The sequence below is a fragment of the Bombina bombina genome, chromosome 4 (assembly GCF_027579735.1).
Source record: "Bombina bombina isolate aBomBom1 chromosome 4, aBomBom1.pri, whole genome shotgun sequence".
In the NCBI taxonomy this organism is placed as follows: domain Eukaryota; kingdom Metazoa; phylum Chordata; class Amphibia; order Anura; family Bombinatoridae; genus Bombina; species Bombina bombina.
In genome coordinates this window covers 53,793,525-53,818,297 of record NC_069502.1, presented here as the reverse complement: position 1 = coordinate 53,818,297, position 24,773 = coordinate 53,793,525, and the positions used below count along the sequence as shown (strand labels likewise).

Below are 24,773 nucleotides of genomic sequence, written 5' to 3'. Positions count from 1 at the left end.
TAGTTAGTTTATGTAATTGTAGTTATTTGTAGCAATTGTATTTAATTTATTTATTGATAGTGTAGTGTTAGGTTAATTGTAGGTAATTGTAGGTAGTTTATTTAATTAATTTATTGATAGGGTAGTGTTAGGTTTAATTATAGCTTAGGTTAGGATTTATTTTACAGGTAAATTTGTTATTATTTTAACTAGGTAACTATTAAATAGTTCTTAACTATTTAATAGATATTGTACCTGGTTAAAATAATTACAAAGTTGCCTGTAAAATAAATATTAATCCTAAAATAGCTACAATGTAATTATAATTTATATTGTAGCTATATTAGGATTTATTTTACAGGTAAGTATTTATCTTTAAATAGGAATAATTTATTTAATAAGAGTTAATTAATTTCGTTAGATTTAAATTATATTTAAGTTAGGGGGGTGTTAGTGTTAGGGTTAGACTTAGCTTTAGGGGTTAATCCATTTATTATAGTAGCGATGAGCTCCGGTCGTCAGATTAGGGGTTAATAATTGAAGGTAGGTGTCGGCGATGTTAGGGAGGGCAGATTAGGGGTTGATACTATTTATGATAGGGTTAGTGAGGCGGGTTAGGGGTTAATACATTTATTATAGTAGCGGTGCGGTCCGCTCGGCAGATTAGGGGTTAATAAGTGTAGGCAGGTGTCGGCGACGTTGAGGGGGGCAGATTAGGGGTTAATAAATATAATATAGGGGTCGGCGGTGTTAGGGGCAGCAGATTAGGGGTACATAGGGATAATGTAAATTGCGGCGGTTTACGGAGCGGCAGATTAGGGGTTAATAATATAATGCAGGTGTCAGCGATAGCGGGGGCGGCAGATTAGGGGTTAATAAGTGTAAGGTTAGGGGTGTTTAGACTCGGGGTACATGTTAGGGTGTTAGGTGCAGACGTAGGAAGTGTTTCCCCATAGGAAACAATGGGGCTGCGTTAGGAGCTGAACGCTGCTTTTTTGCAGGTGTTAGGTTTTTTTTCAGCTCAAACAGCCCCATTGTTTCCTATGGGAGAATCGTGCACGAGCACGTTTTTGAGGCTGGCCGCGTCCGTAAGCAACTCTGGTATCGAGCGTTGCATTTGCGGTAAAAATGCTCTACGCTCCTTTTTTGGAGCCTAACGCAGCATTTTTTTGAACTCTCGATACCAGAGTTAATTTTATGGTGCGGCCAGAAAAAAGCCTGCGGAGCGTTAACAGCCCATCTACCGCCAAACTCCAAATCTAGGCCCAAGTGAATGAAAAACATAATGGTAAAAACAACAGTATATAACAATTTTCCATCAATGCAATGTATACCGTTATAGCATATATTATGTTCAGAGGCAATAGTCCAGGAATATAAAAAATAAACATGAATGTCCTTAAGGATCTAGTGGAGACATATTAGGTATCACCTGGTGCCAGGCTGTACTTTACCCATTTGTCTCCTCATCAGGACGGTGTCTGGGAGGGCGAGTGAGAGATGACTCTTCTTCCATGTGGTTACTACTGGAGGTAGGAACCTGGATCGATAAGTTCTCAAAAAAGATCCTGGGGTCCATGCCAGGCCTGAAAATGGCAGTTTTATTATTATTAGAAGCAATATTGGAGACTGGAAATCCCCATCTGTAAAGTACCCTGTTGCTTCTCAGTACGGATGTGATATGACTTAAGTCTCTGCGCTTTTGCAAAGTCATAGGTGATAAGTCTGTGAAGACCAGAATTTCCTCTCCTGCGTGGGTAATCAGATGCTTTTTCCTGGCTCCCTGGAGGATTTCCTCCTTGTCCTTAATGCTGAGAAATCTGACTATAATATCCCTCGGGGGAGCTTTACTAGGCGGTTTGGGCCTAAGGGCCCTATGTGCTCTCTCAATTGGGATTTCCGGAGATGAAGGAGAATCTTTGATGATTCTGAAAAGTGCTTGGAGATAACCCTCTGTTCTGTGGGGCAACAGCCTCTGAGACACCCCGGAAATGCAGGTTGTTCCTGCGGCCTCTATTATCAATATCCTCTAGTTTGTCATTAAGATACTGCAAATTATCAGCATGATTTTGGATATCAGCTGTTTGCTGTTGTAAAGAAGATCTGTTGTCCTTAGAGGTTTTTTCAATTGTTAACACTCTTGTCTCTAATGCAGAGAAGTCCCTTCTCAAGTCACCAAATAAGCTCCTCGTTTTGTTCATAACTCCTTGTATGTCAGATTTGGATGAGAGGTGTGAGATGTCCTCTTTAGTGGCAAACTGAGATTGAGAGGCATTAACAAGAGGCATTGTATTGTTTATCTGAGGTTTTCAGGTCCTGTCTTTCCGCTGTCATTTGAAATTTAATAATATTCAAAAATTCGTTTAGACTTGGAACCTCTTTTTGTTTCCATTTCTTAAATATTAAATTGCGAGCGGCTAGAATATTCGTGTTTGTAAGGTATCTGTCCCCAGGATTCTCTGCGTGCTGTAAAAAAAATATATGTAATGCTTCTAGTTTTATTTGGTCATTTAGATATTTATTAAGCCATAACCGAATTTTCAGCCAGTATTGTTGAACTTTGGGGCAGCTCCATAGACAGTGTACTATATTTGCATTAAGTTTATTACATTTATAGCAATTACTCTGCTGAGCTGTGGACCATCTACTAATTCTCTCTGGGGTTAAATAAAAATTATTGATTAGTTTGGCCTGAGATTCTCTCCAACTAACTCTTTCAGTAGCTTCTTCTGCCAATTTAATACTGTCCAGGATATCTTCGTTTTGTAGTGACTGGAAATATTTAGAGAATTTCTCGCTAACCTGGTTAACATGATTTTGACCCAACACTCTCATCATATTTTGATACCATATTGATATTGAGCGGATCCCAGCCCTGTACAGTTTCAGACCTGACTCTATTTCTGGCTATTTCTGGAATCATTTTTATTAGATAGTGTTATTATGAGTGTAAGCGTACTTTGTCACGTATTTTGTGTTTTGTGACACTCTTTTGTTTTGAGAAACAGTAAACAGTTAACCAGAGAGGATGTGGTAATCATTCTAACATAAATTGCAATTGCGCTCAAGCGATTGCATTTACTTTCAACTTGTAATACGAGCGGAAAATCCAACACGTGCAAACACCGGTGATAAACCCACTATCACTCGCACGTAACTTTTAATGCGCCACTTGCAAACTGGTCCAAAATGTTTTATTGCGTAATAGCATTGACTAGAGAAGTGTCTGTTGGTTATAGGGCTGTTATTGTGTACATGTTTCTGCTAGAGCATGTGATTTAGCTCTAACAACACTGTAGTGCTATGTGATTAACCCCCAAACAGACACTGACACTGATCCAGCAGTGCTAGACTGCTCTAGACCTTTTTTGTTTATAAATGTGCTAATACGAGTAACCTAGAATACAGGGCTAATGTAATGCACATCCGTTTTCTGAGGTCTCTTGTGTGAATCCAGAAAATACTATAGCACATTTAAAGGGACAGTCTACATGAAAATGTTTGTTTAAAAGATAGATAATCCCTTTTTACCCATACCTCATTTTTGCACAAAAAACACTGTTATATTAATACACTTTTTACCTCTGTGATTACCCTGTATCTAAGCTTCGGCAGACTGCCCCCTTATCGCAGTGCTTTTTACAAACTTGCATTTCAGCCAATTAGTGCTGACTCCTAAATAACTCAAATGGAGTGAGTGCAATGTTATCCATAGGGCACACATGAACTAGCACTGTCTAACTGTGAAATGCTAATAAAATGTACTGAGATAAGAGGCGACCTTCAATGGCTTAGAAATTAGCATATGAGCCTACCTATGTCTAGCCTTTAAGAAAGCATACCAAAAGAACGAAGCAAGTTTAATGCTAAAATTGTAAAGTTTCTTTTTGCACGTTTATAACCCTTTAACCCAGCTACACACTCCTCCTTAATTCCAGTGCTACAGAATTTTGCGGTGCTATACAAATAAATGATGATAATAATAATAATAATAATAATAATAATAATAATAATGAATAAAAGTAATAATACTGCAGCAGGAATGTAAAGCTTAGGGTCCGGCCCATTTTTGGTTCAGAACCTGGGTTGCTGTTGTTTATTGGTGGCTATATGTACCCACCAATCAGCATGCACTATCCAGGGTGCTGAACCTAAAATGGGCCAGCTCCTAAACTTTACATTCCTGCTTTGTAAATAAAGATAGCATAAGAACAAAGAAAAATTGATAAAAGGAGTAAATTAGAAAGTTGCTTAAAATTTCTGCTCTATCTAAATCATGAAAGAATAAAATTGGATTTAGTATCCCTTTAAGTGAAGGTGATGCTTTAAATAGGCAAAATCAGCTATTTCAAAAGACAAAATAATGGTAAATGAGCTTTTGTAAATAATTTAATAGACTCTAGCACATAAAAAGGAGTATTCGGGTTACATTATAGGGAAAACAATTACAGGTTTTCAGTTTGCTAACTTTCTGCACTAACTTTCTTGCAGGTTTTATTGACTTTTGATGTTTTTAACCTGGAGATGTATAGCTACTGCAGATACGACTATGTTCGCATCTATGATGGAAGAACAACGTCCTCCCCAGTTATCGGCACATTCTGTGGCAGGAGTTCTTTCAACAGGTTATCATCTGGTAACGCTTTGCTGATAAAGTTCCACAGTGACTATTCAAATCAATATCCTGGATTTCATGCTTCATATAAATTCAGTAAGTTTTTCAAATACCCAGCTTTTTTTATATGAAGACATCCCAACCTGCAAAAACTCAATTCAGGGAGGTAGCTTCACCTGCTACTGCGCCGCCGCCATCCTCCCCCCCCTTCCAGTTATATATTGGACACCTTGAAACCCTAAATAAGATAGAGACTTATCATTAAAGTAGCTTCCCACTAAAGTCACATTAAAAAAGTAGCTTTAATGCACAACCACATACAACAAATATATTTTCCAGTGATTGTAAGCTTGTTGAATGCTTAAATATTTTAGAACACAAAGTTTGAAAACGTGCAGTAAATAAGGTAGTATTTGTGTTTTTATTTTATTAAAATCAGTGAGGGCTTTTTGGTTACTGGTGCTTTGAGGGTTCTATAACGTCCCAGCAACTAAAGGCATTTCTTAAAGAAGCACTTTTCCGGATTTGGGCCACATTGGATCAAGGCTACTTAGAGTTTCAGGGAGATTGCACTCCATTTGCTGGCATCAGGGTGCCGCAATTACAATCAGGGAGACTCCTTGACTTCAGGGAGAATTGCGATGTCTGTTTTGTATTCTTTATTAAATGCATTTTTGCTGTTGTAACTGTAATTTCATCTTTTTAGTTCTATTCTATGGCCTCAATTTATCAAAGGTCTTGCGGACCTGATCCGACACTGCGGATCAGGTCCGCAAGACCTCGCTAAATGCGGAGAGCAATACGCTCTCCGCATTTAACATTGCACCAGCAGCTCACAAGAGCTGCTGGTGCAACGCCGCCCCCTGCTGACTCGCGGCCAATCGGCCGCCAGCAGGGAGGTGTCAATCAACCCGATCGTACTCGATCGGGTTGATTTCCGGCGATTGCTGTCCGCCTTCTCAAAGCAGGCGGACAGGGTTATGGAGCAGCGGTCTTTAGACTGCTGCTTCATAACTTGTGTTTCTGGCGAGTCTGAAGACTCGCCAGAAACACGGCCCTTACGGAGCTTGATAAATGGGCCTGTATATATCTTTTAAAAAGGATAGTAAAGCCAAAATGAAACGTAAATTGATTGGATAGAGGATGACATTTTAAACAACTTTCCAACTTACTTCTGTTATCAATTTTGCTTAGTTCTTTTGAGTAATCCTAGATGAGCTCAGGAGCGAGCACGTGTCTTAAGCAGTGTGATACACAATTACAAACACTGCAGCCATAGACTTTTATAGACATGTGCACGCTCTTAAAGTGATTGTAAATTGTAGCGTTTTCAAAATGTTAGGATTAATCTGTGCAATAAACAAAAGGTATATATAAACACAAAGAAGAAATCAAATGCAGTTGTCCAATAAATGTAATGCAGGTTTAAAGGCAGAGTTAAACAAACTTAGCGATCACCCTCACTGCACAAGCAAATGTAGTTAACCAGTATGTACTCACAGACCTCCTCCGATAAGACAAACATTTTTAGCTGTTCCTGGCTTAAACTGCAACAGAAAGCTGTTACCGGACTTCTGATGTCCACGGCTGCTTACTGACAGCTCCTCCACCATCATATTGTAAGTTCTCCCTTACCGACGTCACCAGTAAATGCTGTGTATAATGTGACATGTGCAGGATGATCCAATAGTATCCAGGCTGGAATCTGTCTATCAGCACACATTGCAGGGACAACACTTCTCCAAACATAAAATATAGCTTTTGTTTTCTAATTAAAAGGTCTAAATGTACAATAAAAGTACCTTTATTTTGCTGCTCTGTTACACTTAACTAAGCCACATGGCTAGCACAGATATTGGCTAAGAGGTGGAAATGTCATCTCATGAAAAAAAAATAGTTTTGCTGTGGGCGGCTGGAGGGGCTTTGTTTACTGTAAAGGAGCAACAAAATAAAGGTGCTTTTAGGTCCGTTTTATTTATTGCACTGATAAAACGCTAGGATTTACAATCACTTTAAGCTCCTATCCGCCTAACTAGGTTTAGTTTTCAAAAAAGTATACAAAGATAACAGAGCAAATGTAATAATTTAAGCACATTGGAAAGCTGTTTAAAATCGTCTGCTTTGTCCGAATCATCTAAAGTTTAATTTTGACTTTACTGTCCCTTTAAGTAGCTAATATTTCACTTGCAAACATGTGTACATGTTTTACACTACACGTCATAATATTAGACAACAATGCCATTTTTAGGGCAGTGTCTTGCATGGGAGATTTTACGGAGGTAGAAGTTTAGACCACTACGGGTTGGGTTTACGATTGGCCATATGCAGAGTAAGGTGGTTCCAGGGAAGAAAGTGAGATGGTGCAAGTATTGGATACAGGTTATTGTGCTGGTGTATTGGATACAGGTTATTGTGCTGGTGTATTGGATACAGGTTATTGTGCTGGTGTATTGGATACAGGTTACTGTGCTGGTGTATTGGATACAGGTTATTGTGCTGGTGTATTGGATACAGGTTATTGTGCTGGTGTATTGGATACAGGTTATTGTGCTGGTGTATTGGATATAGGTTATTGTGCTGGTGTATTGGATACAGGTTATTGTGCTGGTGTATTGGATACAGGTTATTGTGCTGGTGTATTGGATACAGGTTATTGTGCTGGTGTATTGGATATAGGTTATTGTGCTGGTGTATTGGATACAGGTTATTGTGCTGGTGTATTGGATACAGGTTATTGTGCTGGTGTATTGGATACAGGTTATTGTGCTGGTGTATTGGATACAGGTTATTGTGCTGGTGTATTGGATACAGGTTATTGTGCTGGTGTATTGGATACAGGTTATTGTGCTGGTGTATTGGATATAGGTTATTGTGCTGGTGTATTGGATACAGGTTATTGTGCTGCTGTATTGGATACAGGTTATTGTGCTGGTGTATTGGATACAGGTTATTGTGCTGGTGTATTGGATACAGGTTATTGTGCTGGTGTATTGGATATAGGTTATTGTGCTGGTGTATTGGATACAGGTTATTGTGCTGGTGTATTGGATACAGGTTATTGTGCTGGTGTATTGGATACAGGTTATTGTGCTGGTATATTGGATACAGGTTATTGTGCTGGTGTATTGGATACAGGTTATTGTGCTGGTGTATTGGATACAGGTTATTGTGCTGGTGTATTGGAAGGGAATTGCTCAATGCTCCAAAACATACATGTTAGCAAACGCTGTAATATTAATTATATGATATCTTAAAGGGACACTGTACTATAAAATGTATCCTTAATATTTCCAGTGACTTGTTAAAGGTACAGTCTACACTAAAATTGTTATTGTTTAAAAAGAGAGATTATGCTTTACTTCCCATTCCCCAACATTGTTATATTAATATGCTTTATAACATTTTAACCTCTAAATTTCTGCCTGTTTCTAAGCCACTACAGAAAGCCTCTTATCACATGCTTTTTTTTTTTTTTGCTTTTCACAACAGGAGACTGCTAGTTCATGTGGGCCTTATAGATAACGTTGTACTCATGCCCGAGGAGTTATTTAAGAGTTAGCACAACACTGTACTAAATGCAAGTCAATAGATAATAAAAAAAAAAGTAATGTGATCAGGTGGCTATCAGAAGATGCTTAGATACAAGGTAATCACAGAGGTAAAAAGTATATTAATATAACAGTGTTGGCTATGCAAAACTGGGGAATGGGTAATAAAGGGATTATATATCTTTTAAAACAATACAAATTCTATTGTAGACTGTCCCTTTAAGGGAAATTGGTCATTTAGTTTTATTTTTGCATTTGTTCTAAAAAAAATAAAACATGCTCATTCAATTAGGCTGAGCTTACAGGATGAACAGACCTACTTATCTGTTCTATCATTTTAAAATGGAAATATAGCTTGGCATCCAGTTTTTTAAGAGTTTGCAGCCTGATGTGGAATGCTAAATTTATGTCAATGTCACTACAGCATTCATCAGTTGTAAACATTTATTTATATTTAAAATCAAGCAGTAAATCAAACTTTGCAGTCCTTTGTGGTGTATTATATTACATAGTTGCTCTGTGTTTAGTGAGGACCTGATATTCAAAACCTCGCCAGCATGGAGAGAAATCACACAAAATCGTTGGGATTTTTTTAGACCTTGTAATGTGATGCAGATTCACATTAAGAACACTACATAGCAAAAAATTTTTTTCCTGTTTGTGGTGAGTGTGATATGTGTGATTTGTCTTTGTGTGGTGTAAGTAGTGTGGTGTATGTGTGGTGTGCTTTGTATGGTGTGCGTGTGTGGTGTAAGTAGTGGTGTGTGTGTGTATGGTATTAGTTGTGTGATGTAAGTAGTGTGGTATGTGTGTGTGTGGTGTAAATAGTGTGGTGTGTGTGTGGTGTAAGTAGTGTGGTGTGTGTGTGTGTGGTGTGTGTTTTGTGGTGTGTGTGGTGTAAGTAGTGTGGTGTGTGTGTGTTGAGTAAGTAGTGTGGTGTGTGTGGGGTGTGCGTTGTGTGGTGTAAGTAGTGTGTGGTTGTGTGGTGTGTGTGTGTGATGTAAGTAGTGTGGTGTGTTGTGTTGTTTGGTGTGAATTCTGTGGTGTGTGTGTGGTTTGAGTTGTGTGTATGTGTGTGGTGTGAGATGTGTCTGTGTGGGGTGTAAGTCTGTGTGTGTAGACTGTGGTGTAAGATGTGTCTGTATGTGTGGTGTGAGATGTGTCTGTGTGTGATGTATATGTGTGTGGTGTGAGATGTGACTGTGGGGACTGTGGTGTGAGATGTGTCTGTGTGTGGTGTGAGATGTGTCTGTGTGTGTGTGTGTGTGTGTGTGTGTGGTGTGAGATGTGGTGTGACATGTGTCTGTGTGTGGTGTGAGATGTGTTGTGACATGTGTCTGTGTGTGGTGTTAGTTTGTGTGTGTGCGTGTTGTTAGTTTGTGTGTGTGGTGTGATATGTGTCTGTGTGTGTTGTCAGTTTGTGTGCGTGGTGTTTGGTGTTAGTGTGTGTGGCGTGAGATGTGTCTGTGTGTGATTTTAGTTGGTGTGTGTGGTGTGAGATGTGTCTGTGTGTGGTGTGTATGTGTGTAGTGGGATGTGTCTGTGTGGACTCTGGTTTGAGATGTGTCTGTATTTGATGTGAGATTTGTCTGTTTGTGTGTTTTTGTCAGGGTGCCAGGAATCAGACTGAGACGAGAAGTGCAAAAATAATCACACCTTTATTAATAGCAAAAAATAATAAAAAGTCCACAAGTCAAATAACAAGCCAGGAATCAAAACCAGAGCTGGTAGTCAGACGAGCGGAGTCAGGAGCCAAAGCGAATAGTCAGACGAGCCGGAATCAGAACAAGGAAAACAGCAGAGTCAGGAACAAGCCAGGGATCAGGAACCAGGAAGGACGTCAGGCAGCTAGGTAATACTCAGGAACTCTCACAAACAGGTCTGAGAAAGCGCAAAGGCAAAGCATACTGAACATAATAAGTGATGACCTCACAATTCTGAGACTGCATCCTGTCTCACATGGATGATGCACACCAGTCTGGCCATAAAAGGAAGTGCAGGAATTGAGCAGCATCCCCCACAATGCACCATAGTAAGGAAGAGAGGTGAGTAAAATGGCTGCCAGCAGCACATGGCAAACACAACAGGGAAAAAACCCTGACAGTTTTGGTTCAATAATTTTTATTGGGTTTGCATATTTCACAGTAAAATACTTGCAACACAACAAAATGTAACAATACATATAAAAGTGATCATATAGACCATAGATTTTAACATTTTTTTAATTAATAAAAAGAAAAGAAAAGGTAAACAGCACAGAGAAAGAGGAAAAGGAGAGAATGGGCACATTAACAATATCCAGATAGCTGTCAATTAGCTATAGGATCAGGATACAAAGAAGGGAAAGGAAAGGAAGTTATTTTGTTATATGTAGGGAGTTTAGGTCTGAGAAAGTTATAGTCACTACCTCTATGACAAAAACTAAGTAAGTAGTCCTACCTTAACATGGATTAATAACTTGCAGGCCTTGTTCCCAAAGGAAGGAAGTATCTGCCATAAAGTTCTGTTTGCCCACATAACAAAAACACTGTTTCTCAAGTGTCAAAATATGATCTACCTTGGATACCCACTGTGTATGTGTTGAGACTGTTTGGGTCTTCCAAAGTCTCGGAATTAACCTTTTTGCGCAGGCCAACATTATTTGAAGTAGTTTTGTTCGGTATGCACAGTGAAGTGGTGGCATGTGATTAAGAAGGACAAGGCTAGGTTTTAGAGTTATGAGAGCATTCAATATTCTGTTGATACTGTTTTCCACCTGAGTCCAAAATCCCATAATGAGAGGACAAGACCACCATATGTGTGTCATAGTACCTACCTCACCGCAATGCCTCCAACAAGAGGAAGAAGCTGTAGGGTAGATACATCTGAGACGGTGCGGAGCCAGGTACCATCGTGCAATGATTTTGTAATTAATTTCTGATATAAGTAGTGAAGTGGAAGCTGAATGGGTAGCCTGAAAAGCACGTCCCCATTCGTCGTGAGTCATATTTCCTGGAATTTCTGCTTGCCACTTCAGTATATAAGTAGGGAGTCTGTCAGGAAACGTTCCTTTAAGTAGCTTGTAAGTTAAGGAGAGGTGTGCCCTTTTAATGTCAGGATTCGTGCATATTCGCTCAAATGGTGTTAGAGGTCTAAAGATATCAGACTTGTATATGCTATTAGTAAGTGCATGTCTAATTTGTAGGTATGAGTACCAGTTTTGAAAGGGAGGTCCTAGCTCTTCTTGCAAAGATAATCTATCTTTAATTCCCCCTGATTCCAGTAACAAATAAATAGGTAAATTATGTAGGCTTTCTATGATGTTGGCGTGTACAAAGGAAGTATGTTGCAGAAATATTTGATTGTTTAACAGTGGGGTCAAGGGAGATATCGAGGTAGTGAGTCCCTTAATATGTGTGATCACGTAATCCCACACATCTAGAGTCGGTTTGACGTACATGTTCTGGTATGTCTGGGGTGGGCTATGTAGTTTAGGAAGCCATGGAATGTCTCTCATATAACTGATCCCTAATAAAGAGCTCTCAATGGCAACTCACAATGGTGAGGGGTGGGCTTGACTCCAAGAAATCACTCTTGATATGTGTACAGCTCTGTAATAGTTTAGGAGATGCGGAGCATTAAGTTCCCCATCTTCTTTACTCAGGCAGAGTGTGTCTTGGGAGACCCTAGGTTTTTTATATGACCAAATGAAAGAAGTGATCATCTTTTGCTGGGTACTTAGGTACGAATTTGGTAGGGGCATCGGAAGTGTCTGGAAAATATATAAATATTTTGGTACTATCATCATTTTCACAGTATTTATCCTACCCATCCAAGACAAATGCCCCTGTTTATGCCATCCTTCTAAAAGAACCCTCACTGAGTTTTGAAGAGAGATATAATTAGCCTTATAAAGGTCCTGGAGGTTTTTTGTAATCAGTAATCCTAAATATTTAATCTGGTCAGTAATTTTAAATGCGGTGTGGCATGAGGTAAATTCAACATCTATAGGTGTCGCGTTCAGCAGCATTATACCCGACTTCTCCATATTAATAGAGAAATTGGACACTTGACCATATTGCTTCAATGTTTGTAGCAGGGCCAGTAGTGTAGTGGAAGGGGATCATAATGTAAAGAGTACATCATCTGCAAACAGCAGACATTTTTGGGTAAGAGACTTGTACTGTATACCAAGGATGTCTTCATTACTTCTAATTTGTGTGGCCAGAATCTCAATTGTTAAAGCGAATAGTAGTGGTGAGAGTGGGCAACCCTGCTGGGTGCCATTTGTTATGGGGAATGATTGCGATATAGTACCATTTACTCTAACCCTAGCTCTGGGTCCTGAGTAGAGTGCCTGGATTCTAGTTAGAAAGGATTGAGAAAAGCCGAATTTCAACAGGGTCCCCCACATAAAGTGCCAGTCAACCCTGTCGAAAGCCTTCTCGGTATCTGTTGATAATAGCATCAGCGGGGTCCTCTCATCATGGGCAGCCTGAAGAGAGTGTAAAACCCTGACAGTGTTATCTTTTGCTTCCCTCCCTCTAACAAATCCGACTTGGTCGGGATGTATTATATTCGGTAAAATGGTATTCATAAGATTAGCTAATTTTTTAGGGTAGATTTTAATATTGATGTTTATCAGTGAGATAGGTCTATAACTTCCTGTCTGTATGGGAGACTTATCCTCTTTTGGAATAACAGTTATGAGGGCCTCTAGAAGAGGTTGGAAAAAAGCTTCTCCTTTATCTATAGAAGTGAATAGGGTGTGTAGCTGTGGACCTAAGCGGGACTGAATAAGTTGATAAAATTTGGCAGTTAGACCATCTAGACCAGGGGCCTTGCCATTAGGAAGTGACTTAATAGTAACATTAACTTCCTGGAGAGTTATAGGAGAATCTAATGACTTTCTATCATTGTCTGAGAGCTTCTGGATATCCAGAGTATCTAGATATTGTTCAATTTTACCAAGCTTGTCTGGGGTCATTTGAGGGTTGAGGTTATATAGTTTGGAGTAGTAGGAAACAAAGGCATCTGCTATTTCATCGTTTTTATTAACTAGGGCACCCGAAGGGTGTGTTATAGATCTAATGAAGGAATTATACTTTTTCTTCTTAAGTGAGCTTGCCAATAGACGGCCTGCTTTATTGCTCTCAGCGAAAAATTTCGTTTTAGATGTAAGGGCCCTCAGATGTGCATTTTGGACTAGTTACTGGTTAAGGGCATCTCTCGCTACTGTGAGATTCAATAGTTTCTGGGGGGAGGTCAGGTCTCCTTTATGAGTTATATCTGCGGTATGTAAATTATTGGTTAGTTGTGTGAATTAGGTGGATTTAAGTTTACGTTGTTTTGTAGCATGTTTAATCAGGAAACCTCGGATGTAGCATTTATAAGCCTCCCAGTTATTTACAATGGAAGTGTCTTCTGGTTTCATCAGAAGTATTCATCAGTTGCTTTAAGCAGGTCCTCTATAACCTCTTGGTTTGTCAATATGGAGTCGTTTAGCCTCCAATTTAGAGTGGTTCTGGATCTATGGGCCCAGTGAAAAACGGTAAGAACCATACTGTGATCAGACCAGGGGGTATGAGATATTCTTGAACTGATCAAATTCGTTAGAAAGACCTGATTACACATTATGTAATCCAATCTAGGATAGGAGTGTTGGGGGTGTGAAAAGAATGTGTAATCTCTTTGCGTGTGATGAGCTAATCTCCAAGTGTCAAATAAAGAGATAGAGTGTAGTGTAGAACAGTTGGTTTTCAACACTCTCTTCTGAAGATAAGATTTACCAGTTGAGGTGTCTAAATTCAGGATTCATAGGAAAATTAAAATCACCACCCAGAATAATCGGGCCTTTAGATATGTTCAGTAATAGATTAGTTATAATTCTGTAAAAAGATGGCATGGGTCTAACAGGGGCATATATATTGGCTAATGTAACTGGGCTACCATAACAAAGTCCCACAAAAATCAAAATCCTACCATCTCTATCTGAGTGTTTCTGAAGAAGCTCAAACGGGACACTACACCTAATAGAAATGCACACCCATTTTTCCTGTCTGGTCCTGAGCTAAGAAAATGCCGGTCATAGTATCTAGTGGCCAGTTGGGGTTCCTTGTGTTTCTTAAAATGGGTCTCTTGTGTCATTATTATGTCAATATTCTTTTTGTAGAAGTCATAGTATGCTGTTGAGCGTTTCTCAGCAGATAAAAAACCTTTCACATTTTGGGTTGCTACTGTCAAGGTGCACATCGTAGGTTTTGAGGTATATAATCAGAATTGTGTGTGTTAATCTAACTTAATTAAAACCGTAAAGCCTCCCCAATCGACAACGATTGGTAAGGGATGGGTAATAAGAAAAAGAGAGGGGGAAGGGAAGAGAAAAGGAAAAATTATATGAAAGTAGATAAAAATATGCTATATGACTCAAAGCTTCGTAGATAAATGAAGATAGGTATAAGTTAATACTAGCAAAACAAGTTTATAGTATTATGTAATATAGTGTGGAGGCAACTGTGCAAACCGGGCACACAGACATTGCATTGTACGTTACATCATCCAGCTTTATGAAAACAGATCTCTATATATACAAATATGGGCTCAAACGGAGTGACATAAACTAGGAGAACAACATATAAAAAAATATATTACCATATATAAGGCCTAGTATATTCCCCAAGACCCATATCGTATTTTTCTTTGCTTTAAGTACAAAAATCAGTGTAAATACAGTTTCAAGAGTTAACTAACTATGAGGAATATAAAAAAATCTCACCTCAGAAATGTTATATAAGTAAGGTAACCTTCAAAAAACTTTACATCATAACAAGCAATTGATGAACAATTCACACTCAGTTAACCTAACAATATTATCTAAATTAGACATATATCTTGGGTATCACACAGTAAATACCATATTTGGTAAACAGCATACTTGCCACAGTCCAGTTTTCCAGTATGGAGGACCAGTGTTCATCACTATAGTAAGTGAATTGAATAACAGACTCTCTTCCCAATATCTTAACAGCAGAAGACCATCTGCAAAGGGGAGAAGAGTATAGATGGAAACAAGAAGAATGTGGAGGTGATCCCGCACACTCAGCCTGGCTGCTCCACGTCAAGATCTACTGGGGCAGCCTGTCTTCGTTTAGATTAGGTAGCTGACAAGTCAGGCCAGGGTCTTCTTTGCGGTCTGGGTGCTGTTCTACCCAGCTGGGTATTTTGTGGGTGTTGTAAATTATCCGTATCTGGCGGCTTGATACCCATTTGGTTGCAGAATTTATCTATGTCAGATAATGCACGACATTCACATCTGTTGCCATTTTTTGTGGTGATCACAGAAGTAGGGAAACCCTATCTATATGGAATGTTCATCTGCCTCAAATGGAGAGTTAGCACAGAAAAGTCTCTCCTTTTTTGTAGAGTCCTGAAAGATAAGTATTGAAAGATTTGTATGCGGCTGCCTTGGAACATCACGGCCTGTTGTTTTCTGGCCAAGTTGTAGATATCTTCACGGTGCTGGTAGCTTTGTAAGCGGACAATAATGTCTCTAGGTGGAGAGTCTGTAGGTGGTTTTGGTCGTAGCGCTCTATGAGCCCTATCAATGGTGATAGTAGATAGCTGTGCATCCGCCGTTCCTATCAACTCAGCAAAGAGGCCTTGCAAGTATTCATGGATCTCATTGGTTAGCACAGTTTCAGGTATACCTTGAATCCTTAGGTTATTACGTCTCGTACGGTTCTCGAGGTCATCCATTTTGTCCTCCAGGTCTACTATATGGTGTTGTTGATGTGACACCTTGGAGGTTAGGTCTATCATTTTTTGGGAGAAGTTGTACTCATGTTCTTCCAATGAGTCGACTCTGTGGCCTAGATCATTGATATCCTTTTTTAGATCTACGCATTCGGCTTTTATACAGGATTTTACTTGATCTATTAAAGCTTCCATGGCTTTATATGTAATAGGTGTGTCTTCTTCTGTTATACCCATTGTTGAAGAGAGGTTTCTTGAGTCATCAGACTCTTCAGTTGTAGTATTCATCATATTGGGGTGTGGAGAAAGAGCCCCAGATCTATGTTTGGTTTTATCCGTTTGTTTAAAGAAGGCAGTGACTGCATCGTGGGGGTTCTGCACTGTTTTTTGTGCTTTATCATTCTTTGTTAAACGTTTCTGTGACATCTTGAAATTTTAAGGATATCCTTTGCGACCTTATCCCACACTCCGCAGGGAAAGTGCCTTCACAGAGCAATCACGGAGAGGGGATGAGGATATGACCCGCTGATAGTGAACAGTGAGAAATGGGAGGGAAGTGTGGGAGCCTGTATGGTTAATACAGTGATGTATACCAAGTTGCGCACTGAAATTTTGGACAGTCTTCCTGAGAAGTTGTGGGGCTAAATTTATTGTTCAGCATTATCTATATCCCCTTGAGAAATTGGAACACTATACAAATGTCCACTTAGCAAGGCTGTTATAACAAAGGCCTTATAGAAAAAATATGTTGTAGCATCCTCCTCAGATATCGTATAGACATTTACTCGTGGAGAACATAACATAGGCAGTCGATGGCAAACACATGAGAAAAAAATCCCAAAGACATTGTTATCTCTTTACCTCTCTAATAAAGCTTTACAGTTAGCGGCCTGTCAGGTGTGTACTGCAGCAGGGAAAAGCTATGTTTTTTACTTGAGAGTGCGTCACCGTTGAAGGAAGCAGGGTCTTTTGTATGCATTCAAAATATCAAAACGGTACCTTAGAAGTGCCTCTATAGTGATAACTTTTCGTGTGTAATGCCGTCGATTAGATGTCCCAGTCTGGCCTTTATGTGATACACATCCGGAGCAGAGCCCCGACCCCCCGTAGTGTGGACAGTGTATCTGCCACTTAATGAAGGTATTAAGAGGTCAGATATAGAGCAACGGCTGTCTGCAATGTTGTACTGTACTGTGAAGGTAGAGCTTGAGCTATAGTGCGCAGACTTGCCTATTTGAAACTCCTGCGTCACAACTTTAGAGCCTTAGAATGGGCCCATTGTGAGATGTCCGTCAAATATAGTCCGTTCCAGCTGCCGAAGGTATCATTGCAGTCCCGGGTTCTTCTTTAGCTTATACGTATCAATTACTGCATAATTTCGCTGGTTTTGGGCTTGGTAACATTGTGTAGCACCCGGTCTGCGTTAGGAGCTTTAGCAAGTTGCGGCCATCTTAGTCGTCTGTTCGCTCCACCTCCTTGTCTGTTTGTGTGTATGCCTATATGTGTGTGTTATGTGAGATTTGTCTGTGTGTGATGCGAGATTTGTTTGTGTGTGTGTGTGTGTGTGTGTGTGATGTAAGATTTGTGTGTGTGATGTGAGATTTGTCTGTGTTTGTGTGTGATGTGAGATTTGTCTGTGTGTGTGTGTGTGTGACGTAAGATTTTTGTGTGTGATGTGAGATTTGTCTGTCTGTGTGTGTGTGTGTCTGTGTGTGTGATGTGAGATTTGTCTGTGTTTGTGTGTGATGTGAGATTTGTCTGTGTGTGTGTGTGTGTGTGTGTGTGTGTGTGTGTGTGTGATATAAGATTTGTGTGTGTGATGTGAGATTTGTCTGTGTGTGTGTGGTGTGAGATGTGCTGTGTGTGGTATTTGTGTGTGTGTGTGATGTGAGTGAATATTTCGTATGCTACTATCTACCAGTTTAGGATTATATGTTTTTACTTGTACATGACTTGTTACTTTCCTTATCACAATAATAGATTTATTTTAAGAATTTCCATGCAAAATAAATATTTTAATTTGTTTAAAAGGACAATAAGCACCTTAAGATTTTTACCTGAAATGTTCAGTAATGTATAATAAATAATTTTACAATCTATTTTTTTTTTATTCATTTTGTCCCATGTAATTTAACTCTGAAAATTTAGGAATTTCTAACGCACATGGCTGGATATGCACCCTGCAGACTTCTGAAGCCTAACCCTGCTACATATATTTTCCTAATTGGCTTTAGCGGATAAAAAATATGTAAAACAATGCAGTTTATTTAAACATAATGACCTTGGCCAGCCTAGTCTGCAGAATCAAGCTCAGTTTGGCTCCTTCAAATAAAGCAAACGGTGGATGCATTTTGCCTATTAGAAAACAATTTCTGCAATTAAGATGGCTGGCATGTTATTTCATAGGCAATAGAAATGTCTTGCAATTTACAAGGTGTTTACTGTACCTTTAAATTATGTTCTTTGGCTTGTATTATACATTTGATCTGTAGTTCACGCAACAATTAAGATAAGTTTACAGAAAAGCAAAACCAAGCAAAATAATGTAGTGTAGTTTTCCAAATCATCTAATAATAAAACATGTACAGTTTTTAACAGTTGCTTTATAACCTATAATTATGCACAATTATAAAAAAAATCTTTTTCTTTTTGCAGTTGGATAAATTGGAAAATTAATGGACGCAGCTTCTTCCATCACTCAGATAAAAGATTATAATTGCACGCTGTAAACTATAGTTTTACCTTTTTTTTTTTTTTTTTTAAATGCTTTTTAAAATGTGAACTCAGCATATGGAAGAACATTGGAAAAAAAACAAAAACCACAAACCTGTAATTGTTTAATTAGGGCTAGATTGCAAGTGGAGCATGGGTGCTGCCATTTTGGAACCTAGATTACACTTCAGGTGTCTGAAGTAGAGTTGCTGCACATGTGCAAAACACATCAGCACTGGATTTCAAGATGGCAGCACCCATGACTAGAGGGAGGCAGAAATAACCTTATTTTTATGTATATTTAGTAATTGATGTCCCTTTAAAGTAAATGTAACCAAAGACTTGTTTCTTGCAAGCACTAAAATGCGCTCACCCCATACTGGGAAGCACTAGTTTGATATCACAAGTTGAGTTATGTGCCCAGTTCACTCAATAATCCACTTAGAAAATAACTTTTTAAAAATCTGGTGGAACAGACAGAATGGTAACGGTACCCATCAGCTCTAACCTCATATGTATAAGTCACTATTTCACCAATACCCCCAACGTAAATAACCCGCCTATAATAGTAACCCCTAAACCGCTACTCCCCCCAATGCAAACAACCCCCCCTTAAACTATTAACCTCTAAACTGCTACTACTACCTCAATTGCAAATATCCACTCTGCTATTAACCCTCTGACCACCACTTCCACTAGTGATAAAGCCTTTCCTCTGTTGTTAACCCCTGTCATTATTCAAAATGGCTAAACCTGCTGACCCTATTAACCCTTAACCTCTATTACCCCCAAAGATAAAACCCCTTTCACTATTAACCCATTAAGCACATTTACCTTCAAGGATAAACCCCCATAATCTACCCCATAACGTCCATTACCAGCAACAATAAAATTCCCCCTAACATCTAATAACCCTATCAAAAAGCCCACTATACCTGCAGACCCCCCAGTGCAAAACCCCTAAACTAATCCCTAATCTAAGACCCCTATAAAGTCAGTGTTAGCCTAACAACAAATTACTAAAAAATACATTACTGTAAAACATAGAAAGTAAAAAAAAAAACTCAAAACATGACTTTTAAAATGTCAGCTTTAGAAGAAATTTTTTTTATAGTAAAAGGAAAGCTCCCAAAACATAAAATCCCATAAAATACCCAATCTATTTATATTCTAAAGTCTTTTGCATGTGACCTTCATCTTGAACTGTTATAGTGAACATTCCGTCGCTCTGTAGAATCCTCATCCTTTAGTTCTTTGCTGAGGGCTTCTTAGCGATTCTGTTGCATTCGTATGTCTCTTCCAGACGTTATTTTAAAAAATGTATTTAATTATTTCAGTATAGTGTTTGTTAAGAGGTTAATAGAGTGATGGGTAGGGTTTAGGGAAATAGTTATGTATGCAATTTATTTTTTTGCACCTTTGCTAGACATTGTGCCACTGCAACAATGTTGTGCCATTTTAATGATTAGTGCTCACAAAATTATCATTAAGCCCAAAAAATTAAACTACTTATAATTGAGTGCAAACATGGAAGCTTTTTTTTTTGCTCCACTTGTAATGTTTATCCCTAAACATTTCATAATTTATTTTCCCTGCTGTTGCTGAAAGTGTACTTGTTTAAGCTCTGATAGATTGGAGTGCTTGAATCATGCTTCATATGGGTGAATTTAGCTTAGCCTGCAACATTCTACCCAGTGATTGCTTAGATCAGATCTCATGTTCATTTACAAATGTCCTTAAGAGACCGCAGCAAAGGAAATCAGAAGCAAAGATACCACCAAGCTTTTCGAGAGGACAAGAGGACCTGACCTGCTCTTGATTTGCAAAATCTTGGAAATTGTGCTTAAAATGAGTGTTAAATTATTTTAAAACATTTTTAATTTTTTTTACAATGTGATGCTTAATTGCTGATATTTGCTATAAGTTCAATATATATTTTAATTACAAACAAATAATCTGATAAATTGATATAATAATTTTTTGAAAAAATGTAAGAAATAATGATTAGTAAAGATGATTAATAAAAGTTCATAATTTTATGATTATTTTAGATTATTCTTGATGAGTACAGTGTGTTTACAAGGACATGAAAGTCGATCCAGCTGCAGACTTTCCAGTTTATATTTGTTATAAAATATACCTCATTCTCTTTGATATCTTTTATTGAAAAGCATACCTAGGTAGGCTCAGGACTCCAAAATTATATATATATATATATATAAATATATATATATATATATATATATATATATATATATATATATATATATATATACATACAGGGAGTGCAGAATTATTAGGCAAGTTGTATTTTTGAGGATTAATTTTACATGTTTACCATGTTCTCAATGAACCCAAAAAACTCATTAATATCAAAGCTGAATAGTTTTGGAAGTAGTTTTTAGTTATAGCTATTTTAGGGGGATATCTGTGCGTGCAGGTGACTATTACTGTGCATAATTATTAGGCAACTTAACAAAAAACAAATATATACCCATTTCAATTATTTATTTTTACCAGTGAAACCAATATAACATCTCAACATTAACAAATATACATTTCTGACATTCAAAAACAAAACAAAAACAAATCAGTGACCAATATAGCCACCTTTCTTTGCAAGGACACTAAAAAGCCTGCCATCCATGGATTCTGTCAGTGTTTTGATCTGTTCACCATCAACATTGCATGCAGCAGCAGCCACAGCCTCCCAGACACTGTTCAGAGAGGTGTACTGTTTTCCCTCCTTGTAAATCTCACATTTGATGATGGACCACAGGTTCTCAATGGGGTTCAGATCAGGTGAACAAGGAGGCCATGTCATTAGATTTTCTTCTTTTATACCCTTTCTTGCCAGCCACGCTGTGGAGTACTTGGACGCGTGTGATGGAGCATTGTCCTGCATGAAAATCATGTTTTTCTGGAAGGATGCAGACTTCTTCCTGTACCACTGCTTGAAGAAGGTGTCTTCCAGAAACTGGCAGTAGGACTGGGAGTTGAGCTTGACTCCATCCTCAACCAGAAAAGGCCCCACAAGCTCATCTTTGATGATACCAGCCCAAACCAGTACTCCACCTCCACCTTGCTGGCGTCTGAGTCGGACTGGAGCTCTCTGCCCTTTACCAATCCAGCCACGGGCCCATCCATCTGGCCCATCAAGACTCACTCTCATTTCATCAGTCCATAAAACCTTAGAAAAATCAGTCTTGAGATATTGGCCCAGTCTTGACGTTTCAGCTTGTGTGTCTTGTTCAGTGGTGGTCGTATTTCAGCCTTTCTTACCTTGGCCATGTCTCTGAGTATTGCACACCTTGTGCTTTTGGGCACTCCAGTGATGTTGCAGCTCTGAAATATGGCCAAACTGGTGGCAAGTGGCATCTTGGCAGCTGCACGCTTGACTTTTCTCAGTTCATGGGCAGTTATTTTGTGCCTTGGTTTTTCCACACGCTTCTTGCGACCCTGTTGACTATTTTGAATGAAACGCTTGATTGTTCGATGATCACGCTTCAGAAGCTTTGCAATTTTAAGAGTGCTGCATCCCTCTGCAAGTTATCTCACTATTTTTTACTTTTCTGAGCCTGTCAAGTCCTTCTTTTGACCCATTTTGCCAAAGGAAAGGAAGTTGCCTAATAATTATGCACACCTGATATAGGGTGTTGATGTCATTAGACCACACCCCTTCTCATTACAGAGATGCACATCACCTAATATGCTTAATTGGTAGTAGGCTTTCGAGCCTATACAGCTTGGAGTAAGACAACATGCATAAAGAGGATGATGTGGTCAAAATACTCATTTGCCTAATAATTCTGCACTCCCTGTATATATATATATATATATATATATATATATATATATATATATATATATATATATTAGACTATGAGTACAGCGTGTCATACAGCCAAAACACGTCAGACGATTCTCTTTTCTCTGATGATTTTTAAATAAAGATTACGTTTTGTTTACTCCTTTAAAGAAGAAGATGTTTTGTCTTTATATCTCATGATATCAAAAAATTGCAAACACAACACAGGTTTATCCAAAACAACAATTATTTGTTAAATATATGTGTGGCACAATTATTGGCACTCTTTTAGTCAATGCTTTGTGCAACATCCCTTTGCCAAGATAACAGCTCTGCGTCTTCTCCTATAATGCCTGATGAGGTTGAAGAATTCATGGCAAGGAATCTGAGATCATTCCTCCATCAAGAATCTCTCCAGATCCTTCAAATTTCAAGGTCGACAACCAAGAAGATTCAACCAAGGCCCATTTTAAGCTTTTTGGCAGAGACAGTCAGATGTTCATTTAATATCTGTTAATATTTGATATTGAGTCCATGATCAAAAGTTCAAATGAGGAGCACCAGACTGTTTTGTGCTTAGAATAAAACGTAACTTTTATTAGGCTCCATAGCCTGTTAAAATGACATCAATAATGGACATGTACACAGTTAGTTCAGCATTCCTTTCGCTTACGCGTTTCGGCGATAGCCGTAGTCATAGCATAAGGAATTCACAGACACAGTACTCATTTAAAATCCCCACCATATTCTGATTGGATCTCCAAACTGTCATGCTGACTCACTGATTGGATACTAGTCTGTGTTCACTCCACCCCTCTGTCTACCTACTCAGGTGTGTTGTTCGGCTTACTTCTCTGATTGAATGTATATTATATCAAGTAACGATATTTCCTTTGTCTTATTACTTGCATTCTGTGTTCATTTTTTAGATGTGTCTTAATGGTTGTAGTAATTCATTTCATTTTTAGATGTGATCCGTAATATTTGATTAATTTGTTGATTTTATGAATAAGACAAAGACAAAACACACTAAAATGCATTGTTTATAATATATATGCTCAAAATAAGCTTTACTTAATTATTAGATTAAATTTAATGATCTTAGGTAATATATGTATTTTATATTATTTTATTTTTTGTTCCTTTATCTTTAATAACATGAACTGTTTCAGTTTTACACTTTTGATTTTTCTGCTTAAACTCACTGTCTAAAGTGACTTCTTTCTTCATAAGGTATGATAATCTTTAACTTCCTAAAAGAAGCGTTTTGAAGCAGATATACGTAAATAAATAAAATAAATTAAATAAACAGATGAACACATGAAAAAACGAATGCCCTATCCTTACAAACAAATGAATGCCCTATATATGGCTCTATTCAATTAACCAACATATGTCTTTGAAACTCGATCTGAGCAATCTTTTTCTTATTATTATATATATATATGCTTCTAACTTTGTTCTTCTGGATAGTGGCCCCAGTTTTTTAATGATGCTTTTAATTTATTTCATTAAATTTAACTTTTTATTCTGAATCATTTTCATAAATCAAAAAGGGTTGTTTTCCTTGGAAATGGCTACTATTGCTTTGCTTCAATGTATTGTGCTTAGTTTGATTTTAGTTTGATTTTATGTTGAAACTACTATAAATACTTTCTACTCTCCCTTCAATTTTGCCAGAAATTGGTTAATTGAATAGAGCCATATATATATTTGACATAAGGATAGGGCATTCATTTGGTTATGTGTTCATCTGTTTATTTAATTTATTTTATTTATTTACGTATATCTTCTTCGAAACGCTTCTTTTAGGAAGTTAAAGATTATCATACCTTATGAAGAAAGAAGTCACTTTAGACAGTGAGTTTAAGCAGAAAAATCAAAAGTGTAAAACTGAAACAGTTCATGTTATTAAAGATAAAGGAACAAAAAATAAAATAATATAAAATACATATATTACCTAAGATCATTAAATTTAATCTAATAATTAAGTAAAGCTTATTTTGAGCATATATATTATAAACAATGCATTTTAGTGTGTTTTGTCTTTGTCTTATTCATAAAATCAACAAATTAATCAAATATTACGGATCGCATCTAAAAATGAAATGAATTACTACAACCATTAAGACACATCTAAAAAATGAACACAGAATGCAAGTAATAAGACAAAGGAAATATCGTTACTTGATATAATATACATTCAATCAGAGAAGTAAGCCGAACAACACACCTGAGTAGGTAGACAGAGGGGTGGAGTGAACACAGACTAGTATCCAATCAGTGAGTCAGCATGACAGTTTGGAGATCCAATCAGAATATGGTGGGGATTTTAAATGAGTACTGTGTCTGTGAATTACTTATGCTATGACTACGGCTA

General features: G+C 37.9%; 1 protein-coding gene across 1 annotated transcript in view; it reads left to right on the top strand.

The window, feature by feature from the left end:
- Nucleotides 1–18,613, top strand: part of LOC128655237 (astacin-like metalloendopeptidase) — a 100,282-nt gene extending 81,669 nt beyond the window's left edge. Inside the window, exons 14-15 of the mRNA XM_053708903.1 lie at nucleotides 4,471–4,690; nucleotides 18,529–18,613. Of these exons, the coding sequence (XP_053564878.1) occupies nucleotides 4,471–4,690; nucleotides 18,529–18,536 (228 nt within the window). The 3' untranslated portion in view covers nucleotides 18,537–18,613. The remainder of the gene's footprint in view (nucleotides 1–4,470; nucleotides 4,691–18,528) is intronic.
- Nucleotides 18,614–24,773: the final 6,160 nt, after the last annotated feature.